The sequence below is a fragment of the Neoarius graeffei genome, chromosome 8 (assembly GCF_027579695.1).
Source record: "Neoarius graeffei isolate fNeoGra1 chromosome 8, fNeoGra1.pri, whole genome shotgun sequence".
Taxonomy (NCBI): Eukaryota; Metazoa; Chordata; class Actinopteri; order Siluriformes; family Ariidae; genus Neoarius; species Neoarius graeffei.
In genome coordinates this window covers 86430983-86443273 of record NC_083576.1, presented here as the reverse complement: position 1 = coordinate 86443273, position 12291 = coordinate 86430983, and the positions used below count along the sequence as shown (strand labels likewise).

The window sequence follows — 12291 nt, the reverse complement described above, 5'->3', positions numbered from 1 at the left end:
GCTGCTGGGAGACCTACAGCAACATGGAAGGAGCTTCAGAACCATCTGGGTGAGTCCTGGTCACTACCTCGCAAGGACGGAAGCTCTTACTGACAAAATGTGGAATGGTCCGATGGATCAAAGTATCTTCTTTTTTCCTTTCGAAAATATCTCTTTGATTTAGAAACAAGATGACTTATCTTGTTTCAAAGAGCATCATACCCGTGGTGATGGCAGCATCGTACTGTGGAGCTGCTTATCTTCACCTGGGATGACTGGGGCTCTGTTCAAGATGGAAGAAAAAAAGCACGGATATCTCCAAATACCTATCTGTTTTGGCACAAAGCCTGTTGAAGATGAGCAAAACTTTCCAGCATGATAACGACCAAAAGTCAATAAAGGAACGGCTTCAGAAGAAGAAGGCGGCGCTCAGGATTTTGGAATGGCCCAGGGCTGTTCACAGGACATTTGCTGGCAGTGTGAAAGATCTGGAACACTTTTGTGAGGAAGAGTGGAAGAAAATTGATAATCACGATGTGACGAGATGGCGGACTGTTCCACAAAAACACTAAGTGCTGATGAGATGTGGTGGTGGTTTTTTTTTATTTAACTGAGTTGGCTATAATCCATGTGCGATGAGATTGAGTGGAATAACGGTTTTATTCTATCCACATTCACTGGATTTTGAGAAACGGAGCATTTTTATTTTTTGCAAATTCGATAAATAAAAACCTTATACAAAACGTCCGACAAAATAATTTCCGCTTAGAATGTAAACAAACCGGCGAAACGACAGGAGCAATTTGTGAAAAATGTGGTGGTGATAATTCGTAAAAAATGAATTAAAAAAAAGATACGTTCTTACCATCAAATACTTTCGTTCCATATTTGTTTGTATTTTTTGAGGTTTTGTTTTCGATTAGTTTTTATTTCGTCCTCGGTTGGTTCAGCAACACGCTCTGCCATTTTGTTTTTCCTGACTCACGGTATATGAGCTGATAGCCTAGTAGTAAAGTAGCCAATCAGATTGTGCGATTGCTCATATCCAGTGGATGTGGTGGCACGGTGGTGTAGTCTTATAGCAAAAGGGTTCTGGGTTCAAGCCCAGTGGCCAACGGGGGCTGCTTGCATGTTCTCCCGGTGTCTGCGTGGGTTTCCTCCGGGTGCTCCAAAGATAAGTGGTTAGGTTCAGATGGGGCGGCCTTGGGCTGAGGTTGGGCTGAAGTGCCCTTGAGCAAGGGCACCTAACCCCCAACTGCCCCTTGGGTGCTGGAGCATAGCTGCCTACTGCTCTGAGAGCTCATTGTTCGAATTTCACGGTCTGTGCTTGAGTGTACGTGTGACAAACAAAAGTTTCTTGGCTTGGCTTCTTCTTGAATAAACACTGGATATATGTTGTCCTGTCAGAGCCTGAGGAAAATGTTCAACACAGGGGTGTGTGTCAAGTTTGTTTGTATAGCGCTTTTAACAATAGACATTGTCCCAAAGCTGCTTTACAGAATCTGAATGACCCAAGACATGAGCCAATTTTATCCCTAATCTATCCCCAATGAGCAAACCCGTGGCGACGGTGGCAAGGAAAAACTCCCTCAGACGACACGAGGAAGAAACCTCGAGAGGAACCAGACTCAAAAGGGAACCCATCCTCATTTGGGCAACAACAGACAGCCTGACTATAACATTAACAGTTTTAACATGAAGTCAGTTTCGTTGATGTTATAAACTCTTCATTGATGGAAACTGGAGTGCAAAACTGTTCATGACAACTGCAGTCCTAAAGTTAGCAAGTCAACTGTAGTCCTCAGCCATAAAAGCATTACTGTAAGAGTCCAGAGCGTCCTCCAGGTGTGACTTTCAACTGTCCATATGGGGCCGTCCTCCACAGGAGCGATGTGATGAGACTCCAACCAGAAGTAGGGCACCAGGATGGATCAGGCAGGTCCGAGGAGCAGAAGAGGTTCAGCATCTCGATCTCAGGATTGACATGTAACTCAGAGGGACAGATTGGGGGCGGTAGAGAAAACGCAGGTTGTTAGGAATACCCAGTGTCACCTGAATAAGTAGGAACAGTATACATATTGCACCGAGTGCAAGCAGGGAATCCGGCAACTAACTATGACAGCATAACTAAAAGGGGAGAGCCAGAAGGTAACACAGGCATGAGGGAGCCCCGGGACATAAAGCAGCAGCCACTACACCATCAACAAACTCGAGTGAGCAAGCGAGTGGGGACTGACAGCATCCATACATCCCAGTTTACCAAAACACTCTGTCTGAGGATCCTCCAGATCTACTCCTTTACCTCATAAACACCATTAACACAAGGCTTGACTAAACAGATATGTTTTCAGCCGAGACTTAAACACTGAGACTGTGTCTGATTCCCGAACACTACTTGGAAGGCTGTTCCATAACTGTGGAGCTTTGTAAGAAAAGGCTCCGCCCCCTGATGTAGCCTTCACTATACGAGTTACCAGCAGATAGCCTGCACCTTTTGATCTAAGTAGGCGTGGCGGGTCATAGAGGAGCAGAAGTTCACTCAGGTACTGTGGTGCGAGACCATTCAGTGCTTTTAAAGGTCAATAGTAGTATTTTATAATCAATACGAAATTTAATTGGGAGCCACAGGGTGTCTGCGGAGTCTAAAAAAGTCTAAAATTACACATTTTCAATTTTAGGCCTAAAAAAGTCTAAAATACAGAGATATTTTGCACTGTTGGTCTAAAATCTCATTTGGGTAATTTAAGACCTAGGTTACGTGCAGAATTATTCTGCATGTAGAAAATCTTCCCGGAAGTTCCTTTCAGCACCTAGATGTCACCCGGGATTGGTGTTGGTTAGCATCTAGGTGCTGAGAGGAACTTCCGGGAAGATTTTCTAGTTTCGGTTGTGTTGCCAGATTGGGCGGTTTTAAGTGCGTTTTAGCGGGTTTTGAACATATTTTGGGCTGGAAAACGTCAGCAGTATGTGGCAACACTGCCGGCGGGAAGATTTCCTGGTTCCGGTTTACAGCGCTGATTCAGTTCGTGCAATTGCTGGTGTTGCGTAGGCTACCGTGTAAGCTCTGTCAATTTCAGCAACAAATTAAAAATGGAAGCGGACGAATTGGTTCCTAAAAGAACTAGTAAGGGGTCAGTCATCTGCCATTTTTTGGATATCGCGAGGAGGACGTGGAACAGCAAATGCCAGTTTGTAAAGTGTGCAAAAAAAAAAAACCTGTAATCACGAAAGGCAGCAGCACGACAAATGTGTTCCATCACCTGAAAACTCAGCTGGTACAGTATGAAGAGTCTCTTAAACTCCGAACTACTTGCCCACGAGCTAAAACCCCCCCCCACGAGCTAAACAAATGACCATAGCGGCCTCGTTCTCCAAAGCCACCCCATATGAGAAAACGAGTCAGAGATGGAGAGCTATAACGGATGCGATCACTAACGTCATTGCCGAAGACATGATCCCAGTTAGTATAGTGGAAAAAAACAGGCTTCCAAAAATGACTAAACACACTCCGATCCCAAATATGAGTTGCCTGGTCGCAGACATTTTACAGAGAAGGCAATACCGGAATTCTACACATCTGAGAGGCAGAGCCAGAAAACACTCAGTTCAAAAGTGTGCAAAGAGGAAAATGATGTTTTGCAGATCTCTCTCTTCTCTCCCTCAATCTCTCGCTCTATTGTGAATGTTCCAGTGGTTCTCAGTAGTCAGGTTAATAGCTTGGAGATCTATTTTTTTTTAAATAATTTAATGAAAGAGCACTTTTCTTATTTAGGCTAAATGTCTTTTTCAGTGTTGAGCTGCACTTTATTGATTTGAGCAGCTCTGTATTGTGTTGCCCCTTTGTTGCAATTTTCAAGATTGTTTTTGCAGTTTGTGCCACATCTTTGTTGAATAAAAAGAGTCTTATTTCAATTCAATTGTGATTAATCACCAACATGACAATTTAAAATGTGTTGTTGAAAACCACCTGTAAAGTTAACCAAGAATGTTATTTAATCTGCAGGTATTGTAGTGAAAACAGTAAAGAGTAAAAGTTAGATTTCATGGGGTCCTTTAGAGGAGATTTAAATATATCGTATATCATGAAATGGAGAAAATGTATTGGGATATTCATTTTTTCCCATATCGCACAGCCCTATTGTCACGGTTTGTCGCAAAATGGGCAAATGCAAGTTTAACGACTGCTGGCTTGAACGCAATGATTTCGTAGACTGGTTAAAACGTGTACCAAACAATCCGTTTGAGGCGTACTGCACATTGTGCAAAAGAACACTCAAACTCGGCACCGGAATCGCACGCGAAAGCGGAGAAGCACCAGGCTGCCCATAAAAGTCTGCAACAATCGCATGCCGTCACTCAATTTTGTTCACCGTTGTCAGGTCCAAGCACATCTCGAGACGGTGTATCAGCGAACTCCGTGCAAACTGTAACGCTACAACACGCAAACCGTACAGAATCGAACGCCTCATCCTCAAGTGATTTGCAGTGGAGCCAAAGACATCCCGCAACTTACACTACGTTCAGGCTGCAACCTGAAACGACCCATATCCGATTTGTTGTGAAATCCGATTTTTTTGTTAGGCCGTTCACATTACCAATTATATGAGACTTGTATGCGATCTCCAATATGAACGGAAAATGACCCAAAAGTGTCCCGCATGCGCAAATTGACACGTAATAAGCACATCTACGTAATACGTAAACAAAAAAAAAGCGCACTCTTCAAGTTTAATGATTTTTTTTTTTTTTAAATTATCTGGTTAGTGTTAAAGTGTGAGGTCTCGTGTGTGTTTTTGTTTCTGAACTGAAATGAAAACGTGTAGCCTGGTAACGAGGGTTGACTCCTAAATGTCTCTGTAATTTCTATATAAGTGCACTACATGTTACTAGGAAGTAATGGATTTTTAAACTCTATATAGTGCACTCGAGCTTCAGTAGGCGGTCATTTGGGATGCGGCCGCTGTATTACCAAACTCTTAATTCAGGCTTAATAATTTGCACATATTTATTTCGTCATATTAATAAACTTTTTCTACATTTTTATAAATATTTATTTAGATTGTTTGTTTATAGCCAGCTGAATTCTGCAACTTCTCTCAGCGCTGGCTCAAGGTGCAGAAACACCGGTGCAGTTTGCTATGGAGACGAGGCGAGACCTGGCCATGTGGTTTTTGTGGCGGCGGCGGCGGTGGAACTCGCACAATAATCTGATTAACAGCAGACTAATGAGGCCGAAGGTGTCAAATTACTGGAAATTTCCAGAACAATCTTATCTTGTAATACAGGATGGTTTAAGTTATAAATCAGTTATAGAAACTGTTTTATTTAATCAGGCTAACAGATCAACATCCAGGTCCCTACCAAATCCACCATTAGCTTGATCAATTCTATAAAAGTCTATTTAAATTCTGAAAACTGTACAAATGTTGTTTTCCACCAAAGAGGTGGGATTAGCCAACGCAGAATAGTGACGTTTGTCTCTTGTTGATGACGTGTAGGTGGCATGAATGCGACCTGTCCGGTCAGACTGCAGTCGCGTGTGAAAATAACGGATATGCATCGGAATTAGGACCACATATCCAAGCGGCCTGGGTCGCATGTGAAAAAATCGGATCTGTGTCGTTCAGATTGTCAATAACAAATCGGATACAGGTCGCATATGGGCAAAAAAATCGGATATGGGTCGTTTCAGGGTGCAGTCTGAACGTAGTCTTAGTTCCTCATTAATGCAAGAGCACACCCTGGGGATGTAATGAGTTCATTGGTGAATGATGATAAATTTTATTTCGAAAGTAATTCAGGCTCTCCCAATTTTCTTTATTTTTTTTTGTGCGGCATAAGTCTAAAATTAATAAATTTAACCTGTTATGGTCTTAAAAAGGTCTTAAAAAGTCTTAAATTGAACTTGTTCAAGCCTGCAGACACCCTGGAGCCAATGCGGTGTGGATAAGACGGGTGATGTGGTCATAATTTCTAGTTCTAGTAAGGACTCTTACTAGTGTGTGTGTGTTTTAAAAAAAAAAAAAAAAAGGGGGGCAAAATAATTCCGTCTATTTATTTATTTATTTATTTTTACCTTGCACCATGAGCCTTATGAGGCTTTAAAATCTTGCTGTTACCTTCAAAGCACAGTTTGAGCTTTCTCACCCCAAATAAGCCAGTGTTTGTGACCTTTGATTAGATGTAATTGGCTTGAAGCTGCAATAAACTCGCAGCACAGGTGCCAACATCTATAATTTCACCGTAGTGTTTACGACAGGGATGCCATGGTTACGGCCCGCGGGCCGGAAGTGGCCCGATTGGACATCACATCCGGCCCGTGGTTGATATGGGAGAGCCATTTTTTAATTAAAAAATGTAATAAAATAAACTTTCATCTAACGGTTTTTCCTTTAAAAAAATTCAATCTGACGTTTTATTTTTATTCAATTTTCGTGGAATTATTTCAGTTTGTCTTTTGCTGCTGCCCGCCTCAGCTGCTGCAGCGCGTGTGCTGAAAAAGGACTTTGCACTTTTTCGCTCTCCATTCACGACGGACGCTTCCGAGGCGCCAGAGGTGATGCAAATGGAAGTGATTGAACTACAGTGTTGCGTGCCGTTGAAGGATGAGTACACATCTGTTGCAATCGAATCATTCTACAAATACTTGCCACCAGAGTACCCAGTTATGACGGCATTTGCAGGCAAAATATTGTGTATGTTCGGGACAACATGTTTATGTGAGCAGGCCTTTTCTGTGATGAATATTAATAAATCGAAACTGCGTAATCGCCTGACACACGAACATCTCAATGACGTTATGAAAATTGAGGTTTTTCACCTGACGTCACAGGGTCACGTGACGCCCCGGGGTCCGCCATTTTGAAGGTCAAGCTAGCTAATGTCAACAACATAGTAGCTAGTATTTTACTGTAGCAATGTTTACGTTCAGTCATTTGGATGACTGTTAAAACCTTTCAGTCTCAAGTTTTTCCTTTACTGTATTTACTAGTTTACTGTAATTATGATCCGGCAGCTATTTACACCGGATCCAGTGTAAATAGCTGCCGGAGCGCGCTCCGGCTTGCTCCCCCTCAAATTAAGCAGCACGCTCCGGCTTGCTCCCGGAGTGCTCCGGCCGAGGTTCCGGAGCACGCTCCGGCTTGCTCCCCCTCAAATTAAGCAGCACGCTCCGGCTTGCTCCCGGGAGCAAGCCGGAGCGCGCTGCTTAATTTGAGGGGGAGCAAGCCGGAGCGTGCTCCGGCAGCTATTTACACTGGATCCGGTGTAAATAGCTGCCGGATCATACTTACAGTAAACTAGTAAATACAGTAAAGGAAAAACTTGAGGCTGAAAGGTTTTAACAGTCATCCAAATGACTAAACGTAAACATTGCTACAGTAACATACCAGCTACTATGTTGTTGACATTAGCTAGTGCTAACAGCTAGCTGCTAGTACACTGCTACAACACAGACACCGACCCTAATAATACAGTTCTTGGTCATTGCCTGGTAACAGCAAATTTATAACGGGCCATGTCTTAACAGACTAAGAAGTTATTTCAATGACATTTAATAACATTTTGTTTATCCTGAGGACCGAAAGTAAATGAAAATGTGAACAAACCTTAGCTGTAATAAGATGGCGACCACCGGCTCCAGGGACGACCCGCTGATGTAGGCATGTTACCCAGCCTGACACAAAATATTTGTAGGCATCCAAACTCGTATACGCTTTCAGATCAATACCTGTGTATGGCGATGGGTTTTTAACGACATAGGTATACAGATCATGTGGGCCGAAGTCAAGTAAAGACGAGGGCTTGGTGTACTTCCGTACGTCAGTGAACAATCCTGGTGAAAGCAGGTAAACGTCGTTCTCTAAGCCTGCTAACCTCGATTTTTGCAAATACCTCTCCCTCTGCTCGCCCTGTAAATGCCCTACGTCGCTGGATAGTGAAGGTGTTTTCTGCATCTCGCTCCTTTTTCTTTTATGTTTTTCGTTTGTCGCCTTCCTCGCATTCAAACCGACTCGAGCCGTGACGTCCAAAATGGCAGCCTAACGATGCATCACATGACTTGGTCACGTGGGTGAAAAACATCAATAGCCACGGCCCAGAACCTGTCCCCCAATGTCGACAAGCTAGTGAAAGTTAAAAGGTGTCTAGCTTCGACAAGTAAAATGGAGCTGAAGTCGGTTTGTCTTCCCATTCATCATATTCCTGTGTGATATGGTTGGGAGGGAATAAAATGGGTTGGATTTTACTGATGTATGCTGTACAGTAGGCTAATGCCATAGGCATGGGTTTGTGAAAATGTGGGTTGGAGTTGTATGACTGGCAAAGGAAACGTGCCATCTGTTGTTGAGCCAATGTAATGTGAGGTCATATCTGGCTTTTTTCAAGAACCTTACTTTTTTCTCCTGAATATTAAGTCACTTTGCTTATTTTTTGGATTGCTTTGTTCTGGCACTTATTTCTGTGACTTGTTTAGGAGTGTTTGGCCTTGACTTTTTTAATTGGCCTAACAATGCTTTTATGTGTAAGCCTTCAATAAATATGATCAAAATAATTTACAGTTTACTCTTGTGTTATTTGTAGAAAATGTGTTGGCATTGGCACCTAGTCTATTTTGTTGCATTTCTAAATGTGGACTACTTGCATGGATATGTCCGTGTCACATTTTCAAAGGGTAAATATCTGCTATGTAATTGTCTCATTGTGAGGCTGTTGTGGTGCCAATACAATTCCTTTTCGATGTGTTGTTGGCATCATTTTAAAAACAGTATATCCATGTGTTGAGTTACTTAAGGTGTAATTTGGCCCCCGAGGTTCCACTTAAAAAAAATCTGGCCCCCTAACCAATTTCACCCTGGCATCCCTGGTTTACGAGGTTATACTGGAGACGCCTGAAAACAAGAGCAATTTACCCAGCTGGCTGTCAAAGCAGGGGAAGGGATGGGGGATTAAAATGTTTCCCAAGGATGAAGGATTTCATCGATTTCATGTTCCCTGCGTTTAAATTCCCGTGGTACTAATGTTTTGTTTTATTAGCCAGGAAATAAAAGATCTAGGTGAATGGGATTACGAGGCTGATTTTTAAAACTCGTTAACACAACAGTGAGGTTGTGTTAACAAATGCATCTTTTTTTTTTTTCCTACGCCTCAGGAAGAGCTAGTCTCTTTTTATAAATTCAAACAAGTTCATCTTTTATGCTTGTGTAGAGCTGTCCTGCCCTTCCCCCTTCTGTGGTTTTCTTGTCTGCACCTACAGGATGTAAATTGAAGCCTAAAGACATCAACGTCACCTTTGTTTGGAGGCATAGGACTGAAAAGTTATGTGTATATAAGCATTTGTAAAGTGCCACTAATCCTGTATTGAGTGATTTATAGCTGACTCTTGTGTCTCTTCCTCAGGCTCTGTCTCTGATTGTTCTCCCGTTTATCCCAGCGTCCAATCTGTTCTTCCCCGTGGGCTTCGTGGTGGCTGAGCGTGTGCTCTACGTACCCAGCATGGGCTTCTGCGTCCTGGTGGCTCACGGATTCAAGAGCCTGGCGTTACGAGGGTAAATCTGTCAACTGTTTGAGTACAAGAGACAAAAGACGTTTGTCTTCGTCCCAAACTTGTGTGGCAAAATGTGATGTGGTGTATAGGAGCAATTATTTATTTATTTTAAGATGGGTGACATTTTTTTTTACTGAAAGATAGCACTTGATATCCTGTAGATAATATACAGGGTGGCCGCGGGTCCTTAAAAAGTCTTAAAGTCTTAAATTTAATTTTCCTAAAATAAGGCCATTAAAAAGTCTTAAATTTCAAACCCCGTGGTCTTAAATTTTCAGTCTTAAATTTATGGAGCTTTTACTCAGTCATATTGTTAAAATGTGGTACACTTTGGATGGGGAAAAAGTTTAATCGTTTTTGATGCTCACAATTATACCGCGCAGGCTCCGAATCCACCGGTTGCTAGACGCACGCGTGCTTGGAAACCAGTCAGTGCCTGATCTGTGGTGTAAGTCCTATCGTTTGAGAGAGAGAGCAGCCCCGCCCCTCTCTGCTCCCTGAGTGGAGCTCGTCGCCTTGGTAACGGTGCAGGTGCAGGGAAGAGACACAATATGACAAGCAAAGAGCGCTTTTTCTCAGAGTTCCCTCTCCTTGAACAACGCTGATTTACACAGAAATGAAAGGAGCTATTCACAAAATTCTTGCACATTGAGCGCTACAAGGCTCCCATGAACACATTGATGTAAGTTTTTTGTCCCGAGTGTAAAAAATGTGGACACTAGAGCGAGTTAAAAACAAGTGACATTTCTGATTTTGCAGTAAAAGCGCCGCCACGTTTATAATGGGAGTCTATGGTGCAGCGCGGCTGTCCTCTCCTTACTTTCAGGCTTCTCATTCAAAAACTGTAAATCCTATCGCTCAGGTAGACACATTGTGTGAATCAAGACAAGTGTGGCTACTACTTTTGAGAAAGTTGTGTGTGTAGAGTGAAAATTGTGGCTGAAAACACAGTTTAAATGAGAAAGTTAGAGCTTTTTTTTTCAGGCTGCCTACACTCAAAATTCCTGAGCTCCACTGGTGTGTAACGCAATAGACACCATTATAAAGTCTGAATTTCTCCAGATTTGCTCATGGTGTTTGATCTGTGACTGATCAAAAAGTATAGAACCTAGGAAAAAAGTTGAATGCCAGATCCACACAGGAGACGTTTGTCTCCATTTTAAAGTTTGAATCATGTCTCTAGGTGAAAGCATGCCAGAGCAGCGGATGTTTGAAAAACATTGAAAATGTGCGATTTTTTCAATTAATTCCATAGAAAATGAATGGGAAATTTTGTGTGATTTTTTTCGTGACTATGTCGCGAAAAAAATCGTGGAATGCTGAACAAAGTAATAGCATAGTGAGTCCGATCGCGCCGCACGTTTTGATGTATTGTTTGTCTGTGTGCGATGTACGGTTATTGGGTTATTCGAAATCGAAATTTGTACAGAAGATGAAAAACGGAAGAACAAGAGTTTGCTGTGCTTTGCTCCCTATATGGGAGTCAATAGTTTGCAATGCATAGCACTGCATCACTAATAAAAAAAAACTCCTGTGCACGCAGTTCCCAGGATTAAATGTATTTTCCACAGACCATTTATTTATTCACTTTACTCAGATACAAAGTAAAATGGCAGTAAATCTTCTTTCTTTTCTTGCGTATTGCATCATGAGGCGTTCCTGGCTTGTAAATCTCTTATTTTCGGTGCATGACACATTCACGCAGCTGAGCATGCTATGAATTAACAACGACAACGGTCTGCAGTGGCGGCTACACAATTAAACACTCAGCGAACATTTCTCCATTTGTGTATGAAAATACACTCCAACCACTCAGTTTGGGTTCATTTACAACCAACGGTGTCTTTTGATGCCAGCACGTAATTGAACAAGAGAAGACTGGTTTACCGGAGACAAAATAAGCGTTCTCTCTGCTTCTGTTCCCTCCGATGTCGCCTCCGACGGCCCCGACACACTACTGCCTCCGCCGAGTGCGCGCGCGCACAGCGCATGTCGGGGCCGGGGATGAGTTACTCTCCCTTGATCAACGAAGTCGGCGGGGAATTTGTGGTTATTATCGGTACAAACAGCGCGAATCACAACTTAAATGAGTGCCGTTCGGTTTGACATTATTGTCAGTCCGTTAGATAAACATTTAATTTTATTAAAATCGAAAATTAATATTTAGAGCCTGTGGGCTACAAAAATAGTCATTAAAGTAGCCGGCTGGACTTAATTGTGTAGTCGGCCGTATGGCCGGCAGCCGGCGCTTGTGGAAAGCCCTGTCGAATCAGCTCTGCGCATGCGCCGTGCGGCACAAAAAAATGGCAGCCACCATGAAGGAAGCAGATCCGGAGTTTTCAAACATTTGCTTAAGTGTGAAATCGCAAAATGGTATTCTAGCGAACAACAAAATAGTAAAGATTCAGAAAAACAGATCATTCAGTGATCATTTTAATAGTGTAATTTCATCCGAACTCGGCCTAACGCTCGATTTAGAACTACAAAAAGTCCGTGTGTCGGACATTTTAAGTACCGTATTTTCTGGACTGTAAGCCGCTACTTTTTTCCTAGGTTTTGAACCATGCGGCTTATACAAAGGTGCGGCTATTCTGTGGATTTTTCTTCCACCGCTAGGGGCGCTCTAACCGGAAGTAGAATCAAAAATAAGATAGACGAAAAATCAATGCAAAGAAGAATTAGCAGATCTTTAGCAGATAGAACACGCACGACAAATTACTAACTGGTAATTATTTTCAAATCCAGCGAAGATGATTAAAGTGACTTGT

At 42.5% G+C, this 12291-nt stretch overlaps 1 protein-coding gene across 1 annotated transcript in view; it reads left to right on the top strand.

Annotated features, from left to right (window-relative positions):
- Window positions 1–12291, top strand: part of tmtc3 (transmembrane O-mannosyltransferase targeting cadherins 3) — a 177777-nt gene that overhangs the window by 108160 nt on the left and 57326 nt on the right. Inside the window, exon 8 of the mRNA XM_060928418.1 lies at window positions 9376–9524. Within this exon, the coding sequence (XP_060784401.1) occupies window positions 9376–9524 (149 nt within the window). The remainder of the gene's footprint in view (window positions 1–9375; window positions 9525–12291) is intronic.